The 21,770-nt window shown below is 41.2% G+C and overlaps 1 protein-coding gene across 1 annotated transcript in view; it reads right to left on the reverse strand.

Moving 5' to 3' along the window:
- Positions 1 to 11,677, reverse strand: part of CPD (carboxypeptidase D) — a 79,754-nt gene extending 68,077 nt beyond the window's left edge. Inside the window, exons 1-2 of the mRNA XM_041725011.1 lie at positions 10,832 to 11,677; positions 3,999 to 4,246 (exon numbers count right to left, since the gene is read on the reverse strand). Coding sequence (XP_041580945.1) covers positions 3,999 to 4,246; positions 10,832 to 11,577 — 994 coding nt within the window. The 5' untranslated portion in view covers positions 11,578 to 11,677. The remainder of the gene's footprint in view (positions 1 to 3,998; positions 4,247 to 10,831) is intronic.
- Positions 11,678 to 21,770: the final 10,093 nt, after the last annotated feature.

Here is a 21,770-nt window from a genome sequence, read left to right on the forward strand (position 1 = left end):
TACAATAAGGAGGCTTTAGTAGCAGAGCATGACTATTCATTCAGAGGCCTTATTAGGATAGTTACTCCCTAGAGGGATCCTGCAGGTTTGAGACACATGTTGAGAGAAGCAAGGCCCACCCTCATAGGCAGGCTGGATATGCTGAGTCAATCCTGGCAACCAGCGTGAACATGGTGAGGCCAGATCACCCCATATCCCATGCTTCTAATATCCTTCCTGATCCTTGGCAGCAGGAATTGTTCCTATTTTGCTCCTACTGCTTTGCTCCAATCACCTAATACAGTATATGGGATGTGGCAGAGGCTCAGTAAATATTTGCTAAAGGAATAAATGATACTGTACAAGTTACTTCCTCTCTTGGGTCTTGATTTCTTATAAAGCAAAAGAGTTAGAGTAGATCAATATATTCACTTTTAGCTCTAAAAGTATATACTTCTTTGAGCTAGAATTTCTTTTTTTTTTTTTAAGATTTTATTTATTTATTCATGAGAGATACAGAATGAGAGAGAGGCAGAGACACAGGCAGCGGGAGAAGCAGACTCCATACAGGGAGCTGGATGTGGTACTCCATTCTGGCACTCAATCCTGGGACTCGATCCTGGGACTCAATCCTGGGACTCCAGGACCATGCCCTGGGTCAAAGGCAGGCACTAAACTGCTGAGCCACCCAGAGATCCCCTGAGCTAGAATTTCTAAACACATCACATAAGGCATCAGTCAAATTACTCCAGGACATCCGGGTCTGAATATATGCCGAGTCACAAGGTTTCACAATATCTTACTCACTGCAGTCCTGCATAAGATAAACAAAGTGAATCTGCACTGTTGAAACTCTTAAAACTGCTCAATATTGTGGGTGCAGGAAGAGATAAAAGCTAGTTGTAGAAATAACAGTAAATGGCCACCCAGCTAGGAAAGGAGAAAAGTTGACGTTCATTAAAACAGTAATAATGGCAGCAGCAAAATTTAGCTTCTTCATGTTTGAAGAATCAGAAAAATCTGATATCTGGTTTAACTGAATAATCTTACTGTGAAGGCAACACCCTCTTTTTTTAATAGTATAACATAGATTTACCTTCCTTAATCGTCAACCAGAAATTACTTTCTCGTTACAATTTTCTCCAAAAAAGAAAAGTAAATTATTGTTAACACATTATTTTAAATAATATCTTTAATTATTATGAAGCAACTTGACTATATCACAAAACCATTAGTTCTTAAAGTCAGATTTGATTAAGTATGTTTGCTGAAGATTGAAATGGGATTAAACATCAAAGTCTGTCCCTTATTTATAAAAAAATGAAATGATTTTCAAATCACTTCTAGTTTTTATGGGCAGAAATGGCTTCTAATTATTTTAAACCTCTTATGGATGTTTGCTATATACAAAAAATATTGGTAGAAATACAGGGGAATCAAAAACTCAAAATTATCAAGTCCTCAAATTTAGGATCCAGTTTGGGTAAACAATGCTTCACACATATAAAGTCAAAGAATAATTCAAAGGTTTAAATAAAGGCACATTAAAGAGAAAGTAATAAGACACTTTATAATGTAACTGCCAATAAAAAAAAAAAAAGTAAGGACGAGGTAAGATATTTCACCATGGGCAGATTCCAAGAGCAGAAAAAGTTTATACAGAGGACATTTCCATGAATTATCTTTTTCCTTCTGTTGAGTCTTAATAGTCTAAGACTGCATTAAAAAATAGGTTATTATTCAAAGGACATCAAAAATTTAAAAAGCACAACAGCTGGTCTATGTAACACTTAAAAAGAAAAGGTAAAAAAACTTAATTTAACAACTTTTTTAAAAACAATATTCCATGAAAAGCGAAAAATCCTTGTATATTACTGATAAGAATGTAAAATGGTATACAGCCACTATGGTAAACAATTTGGTGGTTCCTTAAAACTAAACAGAAAATTACCATATGACCCAAGAATGCCACTCCTGAGTACATAGCCAAAAGATCTGTAAGCAAGAACTTTTTTTTTTTTTTTTTAAGATTTATTTATTTTAGGGAGAGGGAGAGAGAGCATGAGCAGGAGGAGAAGAGGGAAAGGAAGAGAGAGTCCCAGGCCGACTACACTGAGCACAGAGCCTGACAGGGAGCTCAATCTCACCACCTGAGCCAAACCAAGAGTTGCAGGCTAACCGACATGCTACCCAGATGCTCCCCAAACCAGGACTTAAACAGATATTTATATACCAATGTTCATAGCAGCATTATTCACAACAACCAAAAGGTGAAAACAATCCAGTGCCCATCAGTAGGGGAATAGATAAACAAAATGGAGTATATACATACAATGGAATATTTCTCCATCATAAAAAACAATTAAGTGCTGAATGTGTGAACCTTGAAAACACCAAGCTAAGAGAAATAAGCCAGATGCAGGTCAAACACATGATTCCAGTTACATGAAATATCTAGAATAGGGAAATCCAGAGATAGAGAGTAGATTAGAAGGGAATGGAGAATCATCGCTTAATGGTTACCAAGTTTGTTTGGAGTGTTGAAAAATTTTTGTAAGTAGGCAGTGGGGATATGGGTGTACAACACTGTGAATGTAATTAATGTCATTTAATTCTATACTTAAAAATAGTTAAAATAAGTTTTATGTTATGTGTGTGTGTGTTCAACCACAATTTTTAAAAATTACATGAACCCGACAGATTAAAATATAAAAGGAAAATGTGCCCTTATATAAAAAGGAAAGAACTGGTAGGCATCACATTAACTAAGATGTCCTCCATGGCCACATGGCACATGTACTTTATGTGTGTCCTGATGTGATGTGATGTAATCTATGTAAGTCTTGCTGGAAAATTTGACTAGGATTTAGAATATGGGATGTTCTGTAGGACAAGTGACCTGAACTCTTCAAAGGATTCACCATAATTAAGAAAAGAGAGTACTGATATGATGGTTCTATATTGGGGAAACTACAAAAGCACAAGAACCAAATAAAATGCTCAAACCTTGATTGGATCTGATCTGGAAGAAAAGGAGCTATAAAGGAGATCTGAGGAATAATAAAGAAATTTGAGTTATGGACTGAATACAGGATGGTAGTACTGAATTACAGTTGATCTCTCAGTTACATAATGGTATATAGTTACACATAAAAATGTTCTTATACTTGGAAAATACATGCTGAGGTACTTACAGGTGAAATATTAAGGAAACTGCAACCCACTTTTGGATGGTTTGGCAAAAGAGAATGTGTGACGGGAAGGGACAGGAGAGGTGGAGCATTCAGGGTAAGATAATAGTGGTGAATTTATTTATTTATTTTTATTTTTTTAATTGTTATTTATTTATTTATTCATGAGAGACAGAGGCAGAGACACAGGCAGAGGGAGAAGCAGGCTCCATGCAGGGAGCCCGATCCCACCCTGGGCTGAAGGTGGCGCCAAACCGCTGAGCCACCCGGGCTGCCCAATATTGGTGAATTTAAATAAAGGATAATATAGGCCTTCATATAGTCTTTCAATTGTACTGTGGGTCTGAAATTTTCAAAATTAAAAAAAAAAATGCTTTTTAAGAATTAGAATTCCTCAAAATTTCCTCTTTTCCACTTAGAGTATACATAAGAAAGCTAAATGAGGGGCACTGGGCTGACTCAGTCAATAGAGCATGTGATCTTGATTTTAGGGGATTGGGAGTTTAAGCCCCATGTTGGGCATAGAGCTTACTTAATGAAAGAAAAAAGAAAAGAAAAGAAAAGAAAAAAGAAAAGAAAAGAAAAGAAAAGAGAAGAGAAGAGAAGAGAAAAGAAAAGAAAAGAGAAAAGAGAAAAGAAAAGAAAAGAGAAAAGAGAAAAGAGAAGAAAAGAAAAGAAAAGAAAAGAAAAGAAAAGAAAAAAAAAGAAAAGAAAAGAAAGAGGGATGGAGGGGGATAGGAAGGAAGGAAAAAAGAAAGGAAGCAAGCAAGGAAGGAAGGCAGGCCAAATGAACAAGGGGGAAAACAGCAAATTCATAACTTTCCATACCTTCCACATCATACCAATGTGCGCCGTTTGTGATCCCATCTTTGAAAGTCTCATCTTCATCTCCTGGACAATGAGGGGCACCAGTTTTCATTATGGGATGGTTTGATGCATAGGCTTTTGCCAAGTATTTAAAGACTTCATCATCTGAGGTTTTGCTATAGATTCCAGTGGCCTTATGTTCTGGAGAGTCATCAAAGGGATAGCTTGCTACCACTGAGCCACCATGCAGATTTCCAGAAAGCACGAACCTTTGAAAACAACCAAAGCATGTATCAGTAAAAAAAGGCACAGAAAATGTCATGTATTTAAAAATCCTCTTTCATAAATGAACTCAGGTATCTCTGAGAGACCTAGAAAACAACTCTAACAGCTATTGGAAGCAGAACAACAAAGGAAAAGGAAAGAAAGTCTCATCAGTTCAACAAATCTCAGGCAAACAGTTTTTGCAATTTAAGTTAACCTTAAGCAACTTTAATATTTTAAAAAGATTTTATTTATTTATTCATAAAAGATACACAGAGAAAGAGGCAGAGACAGGAAGAGAGACATGCAGGCTCCATGCAGGGAGCCCAATGTGGGAGTCAATCCGGGGACTCCAGGATCATGCCCTGGGCCAAAGGCAGGCGCTAAACTGCTGAGCTACCCAGGGATCCCCCCCAACCTTAAGTAACTTTAAAGAATTTCCCCATCATTGAAAAAATAGCTGAAAAACAGTACAAGTTAACGTTTTAGGAGACATCTTATTCAGGGAATTCAAATGCATGTATCAGGTTGAATCACATGAACCTGCCAGGGTTCAGTCACTTTTTGATCTACAAAAGTGACAGTTTCATATAGTTCAATCTGATACTTGTATTTCATAACATGTTAACATTGTAGAAAACATGGTTTGTTTAAATATTTGTTGAACATGTGAGTTAGGTTAATGACTTTCATGATTTTTTATATTTATTATCCCAAAATTATTTATATTTTAAGGCACAGCGTCTAATTTAAAACAGGATGTGTTCTGCCCCACAAATACAGTTTCACAATATAGTAAATTCACATTGTCAAGAGAGAAGCTACAGTTGAGAAGACTGGGGGTGGGGAGAACCTGATACAGTAAGCTGCTTTCAGAGAAAAACAATATAGCACAGAGAAGATTAGTCCTTCAGTGCATCACCATAGAAGCGGCTCTCTTTCTAAGCCCAAGACTTCTGATTGGCCCATTAAAAAATAAACTGACATGGAGACAAGGCTGCTCCCATAAAAGAAACACTTTTTTTTTAATGTTTCTACTTCTAAGTGAACCAATTTATAATTTGGTGAAATTTATAGATACAGAAATACTGAAGAACTCCTTTTATGGTGAAAGCTAAAGGCAAAAACATGCTGAAGCCCTATTTATACATCCTTCCCTCATGGAACAGTTCAAACTAATGCTGTGACTACAGATTGAACACTTTGCTCTTTGCACTCTAAATTGGATTTTCTTGCTTCTACCTTTCTGTGGCTGAAATGAACTGACCTACAGAAATTCTAAAGGGAGTTATATAGAACATTTCTTTCTATATGCTTCAAAGAACCTTAGGCCTATAGTATGTCTAATTTGAAAGGTTATTTTAAGTATGATCAATGTTATCCCAGAAAATATCAAAAAGTGAAAATATAACACAGAATATTCATCAGAAGACAGAATTTAATCAGTAAAAACAATGATTATATACTAGAATAGACTATGAAAAGAGACTAGTTAAAAACTAATATATATATATATACATATATAAATATATATATATAACTGTAATTAGCAATCTTCCAGACACCAGAGGATGCCATTTGGCGGAACAGCAATAGCATGGGCTTTGGAGCCACGCAAATATGGGCAAGAACATTCAGTCTCCCAGAGCTGTCACTCACCAGTAATAAAATATGATCAGAAAGAAGTTACTGCCTTTAAATTCATTGAACCCCAGTTTCTTTCTCATCTATCTGTTACATGAGGATTTTTTTTTTTTTGTATTTTTTTTTTTTTTGTAAAATGAGGATTAACACTACCTGCTTCCCAGGGTTGTTATAAGAATTAATACACGTAAACACCTTCTAGCATAACCACTGCTTTATAGCCTCTGCTCAACTAATGTTCACTCCTTTGGAGATATCTAGCATCCTACTTAGGGAATCACTGCCTTCAGACTTTCATTCTATTCCCCACTACCAGTGCTAGCATTTGGGTGACAGAATGATACAGAAACAAAACCTAAGTGTATGTTCTAACATTCTAACTCCATTCTACCTATCTAAAAAATGGCATTTTAATACTGCTAAGGTATTGTCAATTTACTTCTGATTTGTATATCTAAAGTAACTTGAGTACTTTTCTCTCCCCTTCTGATTTTGGGAAAGTTTAAAAGAAAGCTAGCGCAGTTCAGGTAATCCATTCAGCAACAAATGTTCTTAAGAGTCAACGTTCTGGGCACTAGGGAATATGTCAGGAAAAAAACATTAAAAATGCCCTCATGGCACTCATATTCTAGAAAAATAAAATGGATAACTGCATATTCTAAGTAAGTGAAGCATACTACTTTAATTGTATATTTTCAATTAAAGTCTGAGATTCTCTACTAAATGCTGTGTTTTTTTTAAAAAAAAAAAAACAAAACAAAACAGATTTTTATTTATTCATGAGAGACAGAGACTCAGGCAGAGGGAGAAGCAGACTCCCTACGGAGAGCCCAATGCGGGACATGATGAAGGGGGATGGAGGGGACCTCAATCCAAGGACTCCCGGATCACACTGTGAGCTGAAGGCAGATGCTCAACCACTGAGTCACCCAGGCACCCCTACTAAATGCTGTTTTCACTTTGGCATTTTTAAAAATATTTTATTTATTTGAGAGCGAGAAAGCACAAGCCAGGGGGAGAGGCAAAGGGAGAGGGGGAAGCAGACTCCCCGCTGAGCAGGGAGCCCAATGGAGGGCTCTAACCCAGGATCCTGGGATTATGACCTGAGCCAAGGCAGACCCTTACCCGACTGAGCCACTCAGGTGCCCCTGTATGGCAATTCTTGCAATGCTTCCCTGAAATATTAAAATGGCCTAACCAAATGCTTTTAGAACAACAAAATACACGCGATCTATATAGGTGATAAAATTCAATTGCTAGATTTTCCTACCTTTACTTATGTAGTCTTAAAAGTATGAATGCCACTCATAAGGATTTCAAGACAAAGGGAAACCTATTACAGTAGCTAGAAGCTTATCACTTTTAGTCTTTATCAAACCAACTTTGCATGTCAATCCAATTTTATTTGAAAGATATTTTATGGTTTCCATTCAAATCAATTCTTTTAAGTGTTCCTCATATTTGACTTCAGTATCATATATTATTCCTTACATAAGATTTAAGGTACCTGCTAAATATAAATGTATGTAAGCAAGACTCTATAGATATTAAAAAGTTGGGGGTCCCCAGGTGGCTCAGCGGTTTGGCGCCTGCCTTCAGCCCTGGACATGATCCTGGAGTCCTGGGATCGACTCCCGCATCGGGCTCCCTGCAGGGAGCCTGCTTCTCCCTCTGCCTGTGTCTCTGCCTCTCTCTCTCTCTGTGTCTCATGAATAAAATCTTAAAAAAAAAAAAAATTAATCTCTAGGTTAACATTTTTATGTCTTGGATAACCCTACAAATAATTTTTAAAAATTATGAGAACTGGAGTGGCATCTGGGTGGCTCAGTCAGTTAAGTGTTGGACTCTTGATTTCAGCTCAGGTCATGATCTCAGGGATAGGGGATCGAGCCCCACATTCAGCTCAGCACAGAGTCTGCTTGAGATTCTCTCTTCCCTCCCTCTGCCCCTCCCCTCCCATGCTCTCTCTCTCTAAATTTTAAAATAAATAAAAAATAAATAAAAATTATGAGAACTTGAATCTGATAAACTAAATTCTAAAGATTCAAGAAACTATAGTTAAAACACAAGCCCCTCAAAAATACCCACCCCCAGCAATATGATAATGCTTTTCAATAGCATACCAAAAAATCATTTACATGCCAATCTCCTATTAAAGTCTAAGCAGGTATATTTAATTAAAGAAGCCTAGTGTGCCAGAAATGGGGGTCAATAAAACTATAAAATCTTTATTTTAATGATGGGATTAAAATCTTGTATATTTTCCTAAGTGTATGTGTCAATTATCAGTGATACAAAAACACCCGTTGGATTATGTATAAAGTGAAACAAAGAAAATAAAATTCACTATCTGAAGCAGAAGGAAGTAAGTCTTAAATTCTTACATACCCAAAATAGCAACAAAAATCTATTTCTAATATAGGTGGGTAAATACTATATCAAGAAATTATTCAAATGATTTCAGAAAATACATTGAAAAAGATAATTTTCCCATACAGACTAATACATTCAGTTCTTAAATTTCCTATTCATAGAGCTCACTCTAGGCATCAATCTCAAATTGCATGTATGCTTGTGTTTTTAATTTTATTCACATATCACTGTCTTTTGTTATTAATTTATCATTAAAGATTATCCATTTTGGGATGCCTGGGTGGCTCAATGGTTGAGCATCTGCCTCTGGCTCAGGGCATGACCCTGGAGTTCTGGGATCAAGTCCGACATCAGGCTCCTGCGAGGAGTCTGCTTCTCCCTCTGCCTATGTGTCTGCCTTCTCTCTGTGTCTCTCATGAATAAATAAATAAAATCTTAAAAAAAAAAGATTATCCATTTTGAGGTAAATTGTGAAGTTAATTTGTGAAAACTGAGGATAGATGGATGTACTTTTCACCCTAATCACCCACTTTCCCTTCTTATTAGAGTTACATGTATGAAACATAGTTGGTTACCATCGGATGGTCCATAGCTATGGAACAAAATGACTTTCTGTCTGATGCCAGCAAACACAGATTAACTTTTAAATTCGTACAAGCTCCTATCATTGAACTAACTGCCCCAAACCAAAACTTATGTTATTTAAATACTGTGGTATGAAAAAGTTAACCAGAGAGCAAATTTTTGATCCACATTTAAAATTTAAAGCTTTTGGTACAGCCTCAAGGTGACTTGCACCAAGGCAAAGCTCATTTTCATTTTTACAGCAAAACTAATACTGAAGAGAAAAATCTAGTCATGGAATTTATATCTCTGCAAGGGTCACAACAGGGCATTTTCATTTAAGCAATGCAAACAGTACATTCGATATACCATCTCAGAAAAGCCCTGGCCATCACAGCTTCTAACAGCAAGATACACATTAAAGTCATGTTTCTTAGGCAAATGTTCAGAGATCGTGACATGGTTATCTTTAAAAGAAAAAAAAAACCTTCTCCAGGAGATGCATGTGAAATTAAATACCTACAAGGGATCTCAAAAGGAGGAGTAAAGTGAAAAGTAGAATATTAAAAAAATCTAGGGTTGTCATAATGCCTACGAATTTTCTAGATCTGCTCTATGTATTTAAATATTACAGAAGAGATGATCCCAAGTCTCATAGAGAAACTTTTCTGTTCATTATTACTTTTATAGTATCTGTCACTCAGAAATCTTCAAATTGAGATGGCACGATTAACTATTGCCTCGCAAGCCTTATGAAACACAAAAATTGGGGATATGCTAGCGAAGCTTATACTTGAAAAGGGTAGAAGTACACGCTCACTTCAGACATTATTCCATTTGGAGTAAGTTCTTTTATTCCTCTCCTCCTCCTTTTTGCTGAAAATCCTATTCATCTCCTGAGACACATCTCTTGAGACATGGTTCAAGTTCACCTCTTGCACAGAGATGATCCATATTATTGCAGCCCACACACATTTTGCCAGTAGGAACAATTCCTGTAAAGTTTAACTGGATACATAAACACACCTCATAGATGTTTATAATATTCTCTTGTTATATGCCAATTTCTTGAGGTCCTATTGCTTTTAATTTTTACATTCCACATAGTGCTTAATGACACTTAAGGTGTGTGTTAAATGTGATAATTGGCCATTCAGCCCACTAATAAAGTGCACAAATGGCATCAGAAACCTTCTGGAGAATCAAAAATGAAGCAGCTCACAGATGATAGTATCAGCTCTGTGCAAGTTCTCCAGCCATAGCCATATATTTCCCTAGCGGAGTCAGAAGTAAAGACTGGAAGTGAACCAGTGTCTGTCAAATAACCAAGAGGACCCAGGGAATGCCACTTATCATTGATCATTAATGGGTTACAGTCTCCCTCTATGGCTAAGAGCACGGACAGAGTCAGATTGCCTGAATCTAAATCCCACCTACACTCCCTACTGTGTAAATTATTTAACCAATCTGACCCTCAGTTTCCCATATATGCAAAACAGGGATATTAATGATGTGTATTTCATGAGGTTGTGGCCAACATAAAGTGAGATCACGCAGTCCAAGGAAAGAGCTTCCTTAGCACGTTGCCTACGGTAATAAGAGCAATATTGATAGCTTATCTATAAAATGAGTGAGCTGACCTAAGTCATCCTTAAGTTCTCTTCTACTGCTCATATTCTACGGTCCTGTGACAACAGGGACCAGAATGTCAGAAAGGAGTCTACCTTCTAGCTGAACAGCTCTTTGCACCCGTAGAACAAAAATGACAGCCTCTAGGCAGTGCTTCCTGGACTATTAGCCGGACAAGAGGCTAAGCGGCCTGGGCCCTGTCCCGGTTACGGGGTGTCGCCTTCCACCTTCACGCCCCCGCCCCTCAGGCCTGCAAGCACTGTCCGAATGCCTACTGAGTGCCCGACCCAGCCTCTGCCCTTGCAGGCCCACGTGGATGGGCAAGGAGCGGGGGGGGGTGGGGGTGGGGGGGTGGTGTGGGGGGTGTTTACCACACTCACTTGTTCCTGCGGATCCAGTCCATGAGGGCGCGCACCTCGGGCACCTCGTCCAGGGCCGGGGGCTCGCCGGTGCTGAACTGGTCGGGGAAGCTGCGGTTGAGGTCACGGCCGCGGCTGTTGTCGCGACCACTGGCCCCGGGGGGGCCACTATCGCTGAGGCCGCAGTCGCCCTCTCGGGCGCGCTCAAAGCCGTCGGGGTTGAGGCTAGGCAGCACGTACACGTCGGTGGTGTTGAGCAGGCGGACGAGGCGCGGATCCCCGCGGCGGTAGCCAGCCGCCAGCTCGCGGGCCAGGTAGATCAGCACCTGGCGCGACACGGTCTCGTCGCCGTGCATGTTGCCCACCAGTTTCACCTGCGGCCGGCCGGGCAGCAGCGGCCCCGCCGCGTCGGGCCCCGCGTTGCCGTCAGGAGGCGGCGGCCCCAGGCCGGCCGTGAGGCGCAGCACCCACAGCGGCCGGCCCTCCACCGAGCTGCCGATGCTGAAGAGGCGGGCCAGGCCCGGGGGCCCAGCTGCCGCCGCCTCCCTCAGCGCCGAGCCCAGCTCCTCTTCGTGGTAGTAGCGACTGAACTGGCCTTCGTCCGCCTCGGCGCCTGCGCTCGTCGTCGTTGTCGTCGCCTCCGCCTTCTTGATGTGCGCTGCCCGGGCCGGGTTCTGCAGCAGCAGCAGCACCAGCAGCAGCAGCAACAGCAGAGGCGGGAGGCGCCCGGGCCGCCAGGGCGGCCGCGCGTCCCAGCCTCTCGCCATGTTCCAGCAGCTCGGCTTTACCAAGCTGGGCTCCTGCGGCTCGGTGCTCCGCGAGGCGGGGGCCCGCCGGATCCCCTCCGCGCCTAGCAACCCCCCTCCCGCCCTCCAGCCGCAGCCAATCGTGGACGGGCCTGCTGAGGCGTCACGTGGGGGGGGCGGGGCTTTCCCTTAAAGAAGCAGGCCCCTCTGGGCGTGCCTTTCTCCTGTCCCGGACGAGTTGGGTCACTCTCTTCCTTCCTTCCTTCGCTAAGTTTCCTCTCGCGCTCTTTTCCCTCCTCCCCGTTTCCTCTTCTGCGTTTGCTCCGCTTGTCCTCTACTCGCCCAATCTCTCTGTTATGGCTTACTCGTTAAAGTCCCACCCACTTTTTCTCTGAGTACTCTTGCTAGCTCCCTTCCCATCTTTGTTGCAGCTTTCCCCACTGTGCTTTAACGCTTAGAACCGACAATCAATCGGAAGAATCAAAGGTTCCAAAGAATCAAAGGACTAAAAACAAAACAAAACAAAACAAAAGGTTCCAAAGAATCTACGTTTAAAGAGCCAAAGGATGCCTTAGCCTTTCCACCCTGCGCCCTTTTCCCTGGAGCCGCCCTGCCTTGGCTTGAGCCCAGCGCCGTGCAAGCCATTGAAGACAGTGGGACACTTCAAGCTCACCTCACAAGGCAGTCCATTCCAGTGTTTAGTTTCTGTGTTGAAAGAAGGTGTCTCCTTTATGTTTAGCAGAAATGTGCTGTGTAGTAGATTCCCTTTGTGTATACCTTAGTATAATCATGTATGATGTATATTGTCTTTTGATGTCACTCCAGGTTATTTAACGGTCACTAATTCTTGTGTGTGCTGGCTTCAGCCATATGTAGGCAGATTTCATTTCATAGTTTGCAGAAAGCTCTCACCTCTCACAACTCTCTTGAAAGATTTGTTTAACTTTGGCCCTAGAGCGGCATTCTTAAAGCAGCAGGTATGACATTTCTGGCAACACTTGCTTGGTGACTGTAATTCCTGAACTCCTCCATGTTTTGTCAAAGCTGGCAAATAAGGTTTTCATCGTCTAGAGAAGAGGCCTTTTAAAATGGTTTTTTAAATAATCTTCAGTCATTTTAGCTTGAAGAAACACAAAACCTCAGAATTCTTTTATCAAGTGTGAAATTTTACCCATCTAATAACATAATTGCAGTAACTGTGATATTTCCTTCTTTCAGAGCCAGATATTTCAAGGCCCTTTCCCTGAACTATGATTGAACCCTATGACTAGTATAGAGTTAATTTATTTCTCTGTCGAATATTTATTGAGCAACTACTGTCTGCCAGAGCTAGATGCTGACAAAATAGAGATCAGATACAGTCTATGATAGAGACATTCAACCTGAAGGGGAAAAAAAGGACAAGAGAAGCTGAAGGAGAAAAGGGGAATTCTGGGCAGAAGGAGGAGCCAAAACAGAAAGCTGCAAGGCTTGAGAGCAAATAATGCAGGCACTGAGGACTGCATGCAGGTCAAGATTACTGACGTGAAGACACTCACAGGTTTGGAGGTAGGTCGACCTGATAGGACACAAGCCAGCGAAGGAAGACCAGAACCTGAAAAGCCTCACAAACTAGGCTCTGGGGAGCATTTAATACAGAAGACCATGGAGAGCCACTGATGGATTTTAAACCATATGGATTTTAAATTTGAAAAATCCCCTTGATATGGAGCACCTGGACGGCTCAGTGGTTGAGCAGCTGCTTTTCGCTCACATCATGATTCTGGGGTCCTGGAATCAAGTCCTACATCAGGCTCCCCACAGGGGAGCCTCCCTATGCCTATGTCTCTGCCTCTCTCTCATGAATAAGTAAATAGAATCTTTAAAAAAGAAAAGAAAAATTCCCTTGACAGTAACAGAGAATAGAGCAGAAGGTCTAAGATTTGAGACCAAGAAAGCCATAAGGAAGATACAATCCAAGAAGACATGATGAAGTTCTTAACCTTCAAAGGTGGTGCCAGTGGAAGCAGAGAGAAGGAAATGGGTTTGAAAGACTTTCAAGGGAGAAAGTATACAGAATCTGGTGACAGAGAAAGAGGATTATAGGCTGACTCCCAAGTTACAGCCTTAAGCAACTTGCAGATGTTCACTGAGATACAGGACAGAAGAAAACATAGGCTCACGTGAAGATGAGTATAGCAGTCACTGTGCTGGTCCTGTGAATGCCCTTTCTCTTTCATGGCCCACTTAGTTTAGGTCACATCATACACCACAGCTGCAACTCATTGGGAACAGAAGCCCCCACTCTGTACAGAGACCACTTCCCCTTGGAAAGTGCTTAATCATCCAAATCAAAGAAGCCCCAGGGGACATGTTAACCTCTAATCAAATATTTCCTTTTCTACTATTTTCACACTCCTTTGAAACCTCTTCCTGCCACCTCACTCCTGCAACCTCACCTAGTGAGGCATCCTTGAAATGTAAATAAACAAGCTTGAGGGCAGTTAAACAATGTGATGTAACTTGAGCCAGGGCCCTCCCAGGAATCCTCAGACCTCTTTCAGGTCTAAGCACACTGTGCCAGTGCTTAGAAGTGAAATCTGACCCTGGTCACTGCTCACTGGAGGGGAAACCTCCAGCTATATACCTCTAGCTGTCCCAGAGAAGTCTTGAACCCTGTGACAGGTATCCCTTTCCTTCTCCCCCATAAGGAGAGTGTTGTTTTCACAAATGAGGGAACTCAGGAAAAACTTGAATGTGAAAAGGCTTCCTGTTCACAGAAGCAGAACAGTAATGACCTGGACTTTCAAAAACAAGTCAGAGCTGTTGGATGGTCTTGTTGACTTTGGTAACCACTTTCTTTAAAGGACTTGAAGGTAATTAAAGCACAGCATAGACCATGAACTTGTAAATGTCACATTGTCTGGCATGAACACCCATATACTTACAAATTCAGTTTGATAAATGTTTATGGAGCACCCACTCTAGTGAAAGGCCTACTTTGCTGGGGGCAGGAGAACTGGAAGATGAATAGGAAATAAAAAGACTGAGGCACAAGATCTCAGAACTGGCAAGCCACATATCTAGGACTCAAACCCAGGGAGTTTAGCTTCAGAGTCTATATGTTTAATATCTGTAACAAAACTGCTTTTGTGTAGTCAATTAAAAACAACAACAACAACAACAAACCTGCTACTGGAACACAGGAAAAGGCAACTAATTGTGACGAGTCAGAGAAATTTTTACCAATGCTGTCAGATCATGAACAGAGTTCAAATCCTAGATCAACCATTTCCTAGCTGTATTAACTTGAGAAAGTTATTTCAGTTTTCTGATGATTAAATGAAATAATACATGTATAATATTTGTGTCATACTTTGCATATTACAAGCTTTCAGAAATCATTTTTTAAATAATAATAATTCTCAAACAGGAAAAAAAAAATGGAGGAAGAGGCACTCCAGGCAGTGGGACCAGCAAGGATAAAAGGACAGAGGCAGGTTGTGAATGGTGGATAGAATATAAGATGTGTTGACAGAAGCAGGAGTCATAGCTGTGAAGGCAGGATGGTGCCAGATAGTAAAAGGACTTCAGTACTATGTTGAGGGGGTTTTGCTTAATTGCACAGCAAATAGGAAACTTAGGGAGTGGTTTATGAGTGGAGTGGTATGGATTACATCTTTGTTCTAGCAAGAGAATTGCAGGGACAGTGTGGGGCACACTAAAGAGCAGTTACCATCCAGACAGAAGCTGTCTGACAAGCATTGCAAGGGCATAAAGGAGAAAACAAATTAGAAAGATGTTTGGGTTGTTGGATTGGTGAGATTTCCCAACGGCTTGGGTAAGAGGGAAGAAGAAGAAGAAAGGGATGACTTCACAAGCTGGTGAGAGTGACCAGATAGATAGCCTTGCCATTATCCAAGACAAGGAAGGCAGAAGACAAACTCTTTGAGATGAGGACTAAATTGGATTGACCATTCGATTTAGCAGCGCAGAGGTTCCTGGTGACCTTTGTAAGAGCAGTCATGGCAGAGTTGTGCAGGAAAAACCGGGATGGACTGGGTTCAAGAGAGACTAGAAGACAATGAAGTGGAGTTGGTGAAATAATTCTTTTGAAGAGTCCTGTTATAAAGGAGAGTAGAAAATTGGGACTAAACTGGAGTTGGGTGCAAGGCCAATAAGTTTTTTGGGTTTGGGTTTGTTTTTTGTTTTTTAAGATGGGAGAAATAATAGGTTGTGTATTGATGGGAATGATCTAGTAAAGAGGGAAAATCTGATAATGCATTAGAGAGGGTGGAGAATTGCTGGAGCCATTGGATCTAATCCATCAGTGGAAGGGCTTAGGTAGGAGCCACGTTACCTGTAGTAACGTAGAATATATGGGCGTAGGCACAAGTAAGTGGGTAGGTAAGGTGATGAGAGCTGGTGGATATTCTTTGATTGCTTCTGTTTTCTTAATGAAATGGAAAATAAGGCCATCAGCTGAGACTAAGGATGCTATAGTGGGTCTCAGAAGTTTGAGAAAAGAAAGGTGTGAAATAATCATCTCAAAGACTGGGAGGGAGAAATGGAGGGTAATAATAGTTTCCAATCATTGATACTTAATGGGGACTGGCTGTTTTTTTAATCACGTCCTTTATACCTGAAAGCTAATGTGACATGGAACAGAAGGGTTTGTTTGATTGATTGATTGATTGATTGATTGATGAGATCATCTGGGAGCCTGAAAAGTGTAGTTAGAGTTCAAAGAATTGGGTTCTGAAAAGCCAGCTTGAGGGGATGGAGGGCTCCTGAGAAGATAAACATAGACAAGGGAAAGGTTGGATCACAGTTAAATTCTCCATTTCACTTTAATTTTGCTCCATGCCCAGGTCCCCCTAGTGTTGACTCACTCAGATAAGTGACCACCTGCTCTTGGTTACCTCTGCAAAAGAATGTCAAATCCTAGCAGCTTGCAGCCCAGGAAACACTAGTAAGATATGAAATCATCTCATTCTGACCAAAAGCAACCATCTGAAAGCAAATTTGAGATTTGAAAGAAAGGTATCATGTCAATGCAGTTTGCATACTAATAACATAATGTGCTTTTATGTATGTTATTCATGCTCACAACAACTCTGATGGGTAGCAGGGCAGCCTAAAAAGTTTCTAGTTTTCAGCTGCTACTAAACAGCTCAGACAAGTTCTGTAGCTAGACACACAGCAGAGCTGGGAAATCCAGCCCAATCTGCAAAATCTTTCCAGAGCTCCTGCCCTCACACCCTGAGGCTCATTGCACTTAACTCACACTGAACTGTCAGTACATGGTGTGCACATCTAACTTGCAATGAAAAAGACTGAAAGAAATAAGCAACCAAGCCTAAAACAGAAGTAGAAGTGTATGTTGGTGAACACCCCTTAAAGAATATGGAAGTAATTTTAAGGGGTTAACAAAGAAATGAAATGCCTTTTTCAGGTGACCAGACACATGGTTAGTGCCTGTAGAGGAAGAAACTGAAGAATAGGGATACCTGGGTGGCTCAGAGGTTTAGCACCTCCCTTCAGCCCAGGGCATGATCCTGGAGTCCCAGGATCAAATCCCCCACATCAGGCTCTCTGCATGGAGCCTGCTTCACCCTCTGCCTGTGTCTGTCTCTCTCTGTGTGTCTCTCATGAATAAATAAATAAAATCTTAAAAAAAAAGAGAGAGAAAATGAAGAATAAACTGAAGGCCATAGAGACTTAAAGAAGAACTAGAGAAACTGACAAAAAGTTGTGTATAGGAGATGAGAATGATGAAAACATGAAGCAATATTCAATTAGAATTTTCATAAGTTTGCTGATGTGTTCCAAGCAGCACAACACAAAAACAGTTTGATTTCTGAAGAGGAATTCTTAAATATAAAATGAAGCCTCAAGATGGGTGAAGTAAGGAAAATTTCCAGAGATTTGACCACATCTTGTAGGTGCTGTTGGATCCTTGCCCAGATCCTCTTTACCAAACCAGCCTACCCATCCCCTAACAGCTGCTATACCTGCACCCTTTTCTGGAAGGTTCTCCTTAGCTAATAGGAGATGCTTTATCCAGAAATCCCTGCCAAGTTGCACACACTGCCTGTATGCGCCTCCCTGCTCCTCACTCCACTCCCCAACCAGGGTCATGACAGATGCAGGGTCCCTTGCCTCTGGATGGGACAAACTTTGCAGCAATTTATGATCCAAAGCTTTCTGTGGAATCAGGCTGAAGTAAGAGTCCTTTCATCTTTACTTAGCTTCTTCCCCTATCTTGCTTCCTTTAATCCCTTACAGGTTTCTCCTGAGGGCACTTCCTCAATGAATCATTCATCCAAGAATGTCTCAGACTGTGCTTTTAGAAAACCTGCTTTAAGACAGCCAGATAGGGTGTAACTCCACAGTACTTCTCTCTATGGGTTAGATAGGATACATTTTGTTTTATGTTCTTGTTGTTGTTTGTTTTTTTGTTTTTGTCTTTATAGAGTTTGCTCTTACTTTCTTGGAGTCTGTTTCTTTCCAGGGCAAAGAGAAATGAAAGATGTTGATTGAAATCTCTTTCAAAATTTACCCTTGGTTAAGCAGGCCTGTTCTTTAAATTTTAGTTAGTTAGGTCTGTTTCTAGGGCATATATATACTGTTGCCCAACCACAATGCCACTGACAGTGATTTTGATCTGCGTTTCCAAAAAATTCACTATCAACCAGCACCAAATGGACAGTAGTTCTATTCTCACAAGGCAGAGAGGGAGGTAAGCAAGTATCAAATACTCTCAGTTATACATATCAGAAAACCTGACTCCTTTAACTTGAATAATAAATGGAATTTGTTGGCTCATAAAACTAAGAAGTCCAAAGGAGAAGCCTGGATTCAGGCATAGCTTTACCTTATGACTAAATGGTCACCAAGCACCTGTCTTCTACAATGTTCATTTTATTCTAAGTTTGTCTCCCTTTGACATCCCAAGGGGGCTGCCTGAAGCTCCCAAAACCACATGCTTTCTCATTTATTCTCAGCAAGAAACAAAGGATGTCCTTGTCCTATTAATATTGCTGAGTTTCACTTAGATTGGATCAGCTTAGGTCACATGCTCACCCCTGAACCAGTCACTGCTGGAGAGATGGAGTCTACTGATTGGCTTAGTGTAGACTATGAACTCCATGGCTTTGGCTCGGGGTGGAATCTGATCCCAGGAACTACATGGATCCCCAGATGGAAGTCAGAGCCTCTAGCAAAAAGTAAGTGGAGAATGGAAGCTGGGAAGACAACCAATCTATATCAACCTGTGTCACCATACTAACAACAGAACATTTTATCCATTCAACATTTGTAAGGTATATATCCATGTGCCCCGTACTGGGGTCTGGGAGTTACCTAACCTGTATGAGATAAAAGGAAGAAGAAAAGAAGAAGGAAGCGGAAGTCCTGCAATGCAGTGAAATAAGAACAGAGAGGAATAAGTAAGAAATACGTGAATAAGTATGTACACAGTGCTGGTAACTAACACCCATGTGGGCATTTAGAGCTTACAGTATGCTTTTTATACAGTTTGTCTTGCTCATCCTCACAACTTGAAGAGAAACAATTGTCCACATTTCTGGCTGTCCAGTATCCAGACCCCCTCCCTTCTTTTAGGGAATCTTCCACATTGTGAGTCTTGGTGGGATGTGAGACTTTCTCCCACTATACAGGCTGAAAATGTCAGGTGCTTGCTCTCCCGGGTCATGGGCACACAGCCTGGGTTTGGCCAAGCAGACGGACCTGAGAGCAACTTTGAATTGTGACACAAAGAGGCAGAGACTGTTGGAAATTCATTTTGATTGTAGTGGAGTGTGAGTGGTAACAACCTATAGTTTCCATGTGACAGAGCAAACAGGACACCCCACTCTGAGCACCAGTGGTAGTGGCAGGATAAGCTGCTGCAGATGGTACTTGGTGACAGTAGGAACAATGTCCTAAATTCTGCCACTTGCCTTAGGGCATTGTTACTCTCCAGGTAGCATCTTGGATTTTCCAGTCCTCCTAACAATCCCGTGAACCAACCAATATCCTTTTAATAAACTCATCTTAAACCAGAATCTGTTTCTGTGGCTGCAACTTTCTGAAATACAGCCCTTGAGGTCAGTTTTTTTTTTGTTTTTGTTTTTTTTAAGATTTTATGTATTTATTTGAGAGAGTGACAGCATGAATAGTGAGGAGGAGCAAAGGGAGAGGGAGAGGCAGGCTCCTTGCTGAGCAAAGAGCCTGATGATGTGGGGCTCAATCCCAGGACCTTGAGGTCATGACCTGAGCCCAAGGCAGATGCTTAGCCAATTGAGCCACCCAGGTGCCCTGGGGTCAGTTTTATCATCCTTATTTTTCGGGTGAAAATACAGGCTCTGAGAGGTTCAGTAACTGGTGCTGAGGATCACCCTATCTTCCAGCTAGTTTGTTCAGTACAAGCCTCATTCAAAGGTAATGAGAGAAACTGGGAAAGACTCCTTCATTCCCCAAATAGTTCTTCCCTTTCCCCCATATGTCTAGTGCCTGAAATGTGCCTTTAAGAGAGGAGTTCCTCAGAGTCTTAAAGGATTTTTCCTCAGTTCAAAGGCATGCATGTCAGGGATCTTGTGATCTTAGCTGAGACCAGGGATAGGGCGGGAATGGTGGGGATTCTTAGGACTTAACTAACAGCTGCTTGAGAGCTGGGCTCATGAGAGTAGGATATAAGTGGGTGGAACAGGAGAAGGAGAAAAATCCTTAAAAAAGAATAAGGTTGCCATGTGACTGGAGCCAAAAACAGACTTTGCCCCCATATTTCTATAGAGGATCTTTGGCTTGGCTGGCTGCTTAGTCTGCCAGGGTAAAGAGTGGAGATGTCAGCAAAGGAAGCCCCAGGAAAGACAGAATTGTTCTATGCTTGTGGTTCTCAACTCTGGTTACCCTTGAGAATCCCTGAGGGAACTTTTACAAAACACAAATGCAAGGGGAATGGCTGCTTGCCAGGAACAGGGTTTCTTTTTGGGGTGATGAAAATATGGTGGAATTAGATAAAGCTGATGGTAGCACAAACATTGCGAATGTACTAAATGGCATTGAATTGTGCACTTTAGGGGACCTGGGTGACTCAGTCAGTTAAGCCTTTGATTTCACCTCAGGTCATGCCCTCAGTGTCCTGGGATTGGCCCTTCAAGCTCCCTACTCATTAGGGAGTTTGCTCTTCCTTCTCCTCTCCCTCCCCTTTCCCCTCTCTCTGCTCATGTTCTTTCTTTCTCTCTCAAGCAAATAAACAAAATCTTAAAAAAAAAAAAAAAAAAAGAATCGTGCACTTTAAAATGATTAATTTTATGGGCATCTGCATGGCTTAGTCTATTAAGCATCCGACTATTGATCTCAGCTCAGGTCTTGATCTCAGTGTCGTGAGTTCAGGCCCTGTATTGGGCTCTATGCTGGGCGGGGAGCCTACTTAAAAAGAAATAAACTAAATGGTGAGTTTTAGATTATATGAATTGTGCCTCAGTTAAAATTTAAAAAAGATACTAGCACTCTGCATCCCTTAAGAGGGGAAAGGGTAATAAAGGGCATGTATGAGGGTGGAGAATCTCAGAGAAAAAAGGAAAATTGGAGGAAGCTCTTAAAAAGCGAGACTTTAGGAGAAAGTGTGTTCTGTAATGGTAAGGTAAATCCTAAAGCAAAGCAAGTTAACAGTACTTAACTTTTCAAGACTTTTATGGGAGTTGGATTTGGATTTTTTTTTAAATGTTTATTTATTTATGATAGTCACACACAGAGAGAGAGAGAGAGGCAGAGACATAGGCAGAGGGAGAAGCAGGCTCCATGCACGGGGAGCCCGACGTGGGATTTGATCCTGGGTCTCCAGGATCGCGTCCTGGGCCAAAGGCAGGCGCTAAACCACTGCGCCACCCACGGATCCCAGATTTTTTTTTTTTTTTTTGATGTAATTCTGTCCTGAGACAGAAACAAAAGTAGCCTAGTTTTATTTGGGTTATACCTTATACCTATTTTACAGGTTTGCCCAAGGCTGGCCCTTGATTCCACCACATATTCAAATGGGACCAAGTGCTCTCTTGCCCAGATGTGGTAAGGAATGCCCAGATCCAAAGACATTCTCCAAAAAAAGAGCAAGTAACTGAGATTGTTCACTCTTGCATAAAGACCTCAGAGTACAATTCACACCCCCTAACCAGATTAGTTTAGTTACCAGGGATGCTCTGGCAGCCAGCAATTTCAGCCTCTAATTTTGA

The sequence above is a fragment of the Vulpes lagopus genome, chromosome 12 (genome assembly GCF_018345385.1).
Source record: "Vulpes lagopus strain Blue_001 chromosome 12, ASM1834538v1, whole genome shotgun sequence".
In the NCBI taxonomy this organism is placed as follows: Eukaryota; Metazoa; Chordata; class Mammalia; order Carnivora; family Canidae; genus Vulpes; species Vulpes lagopus.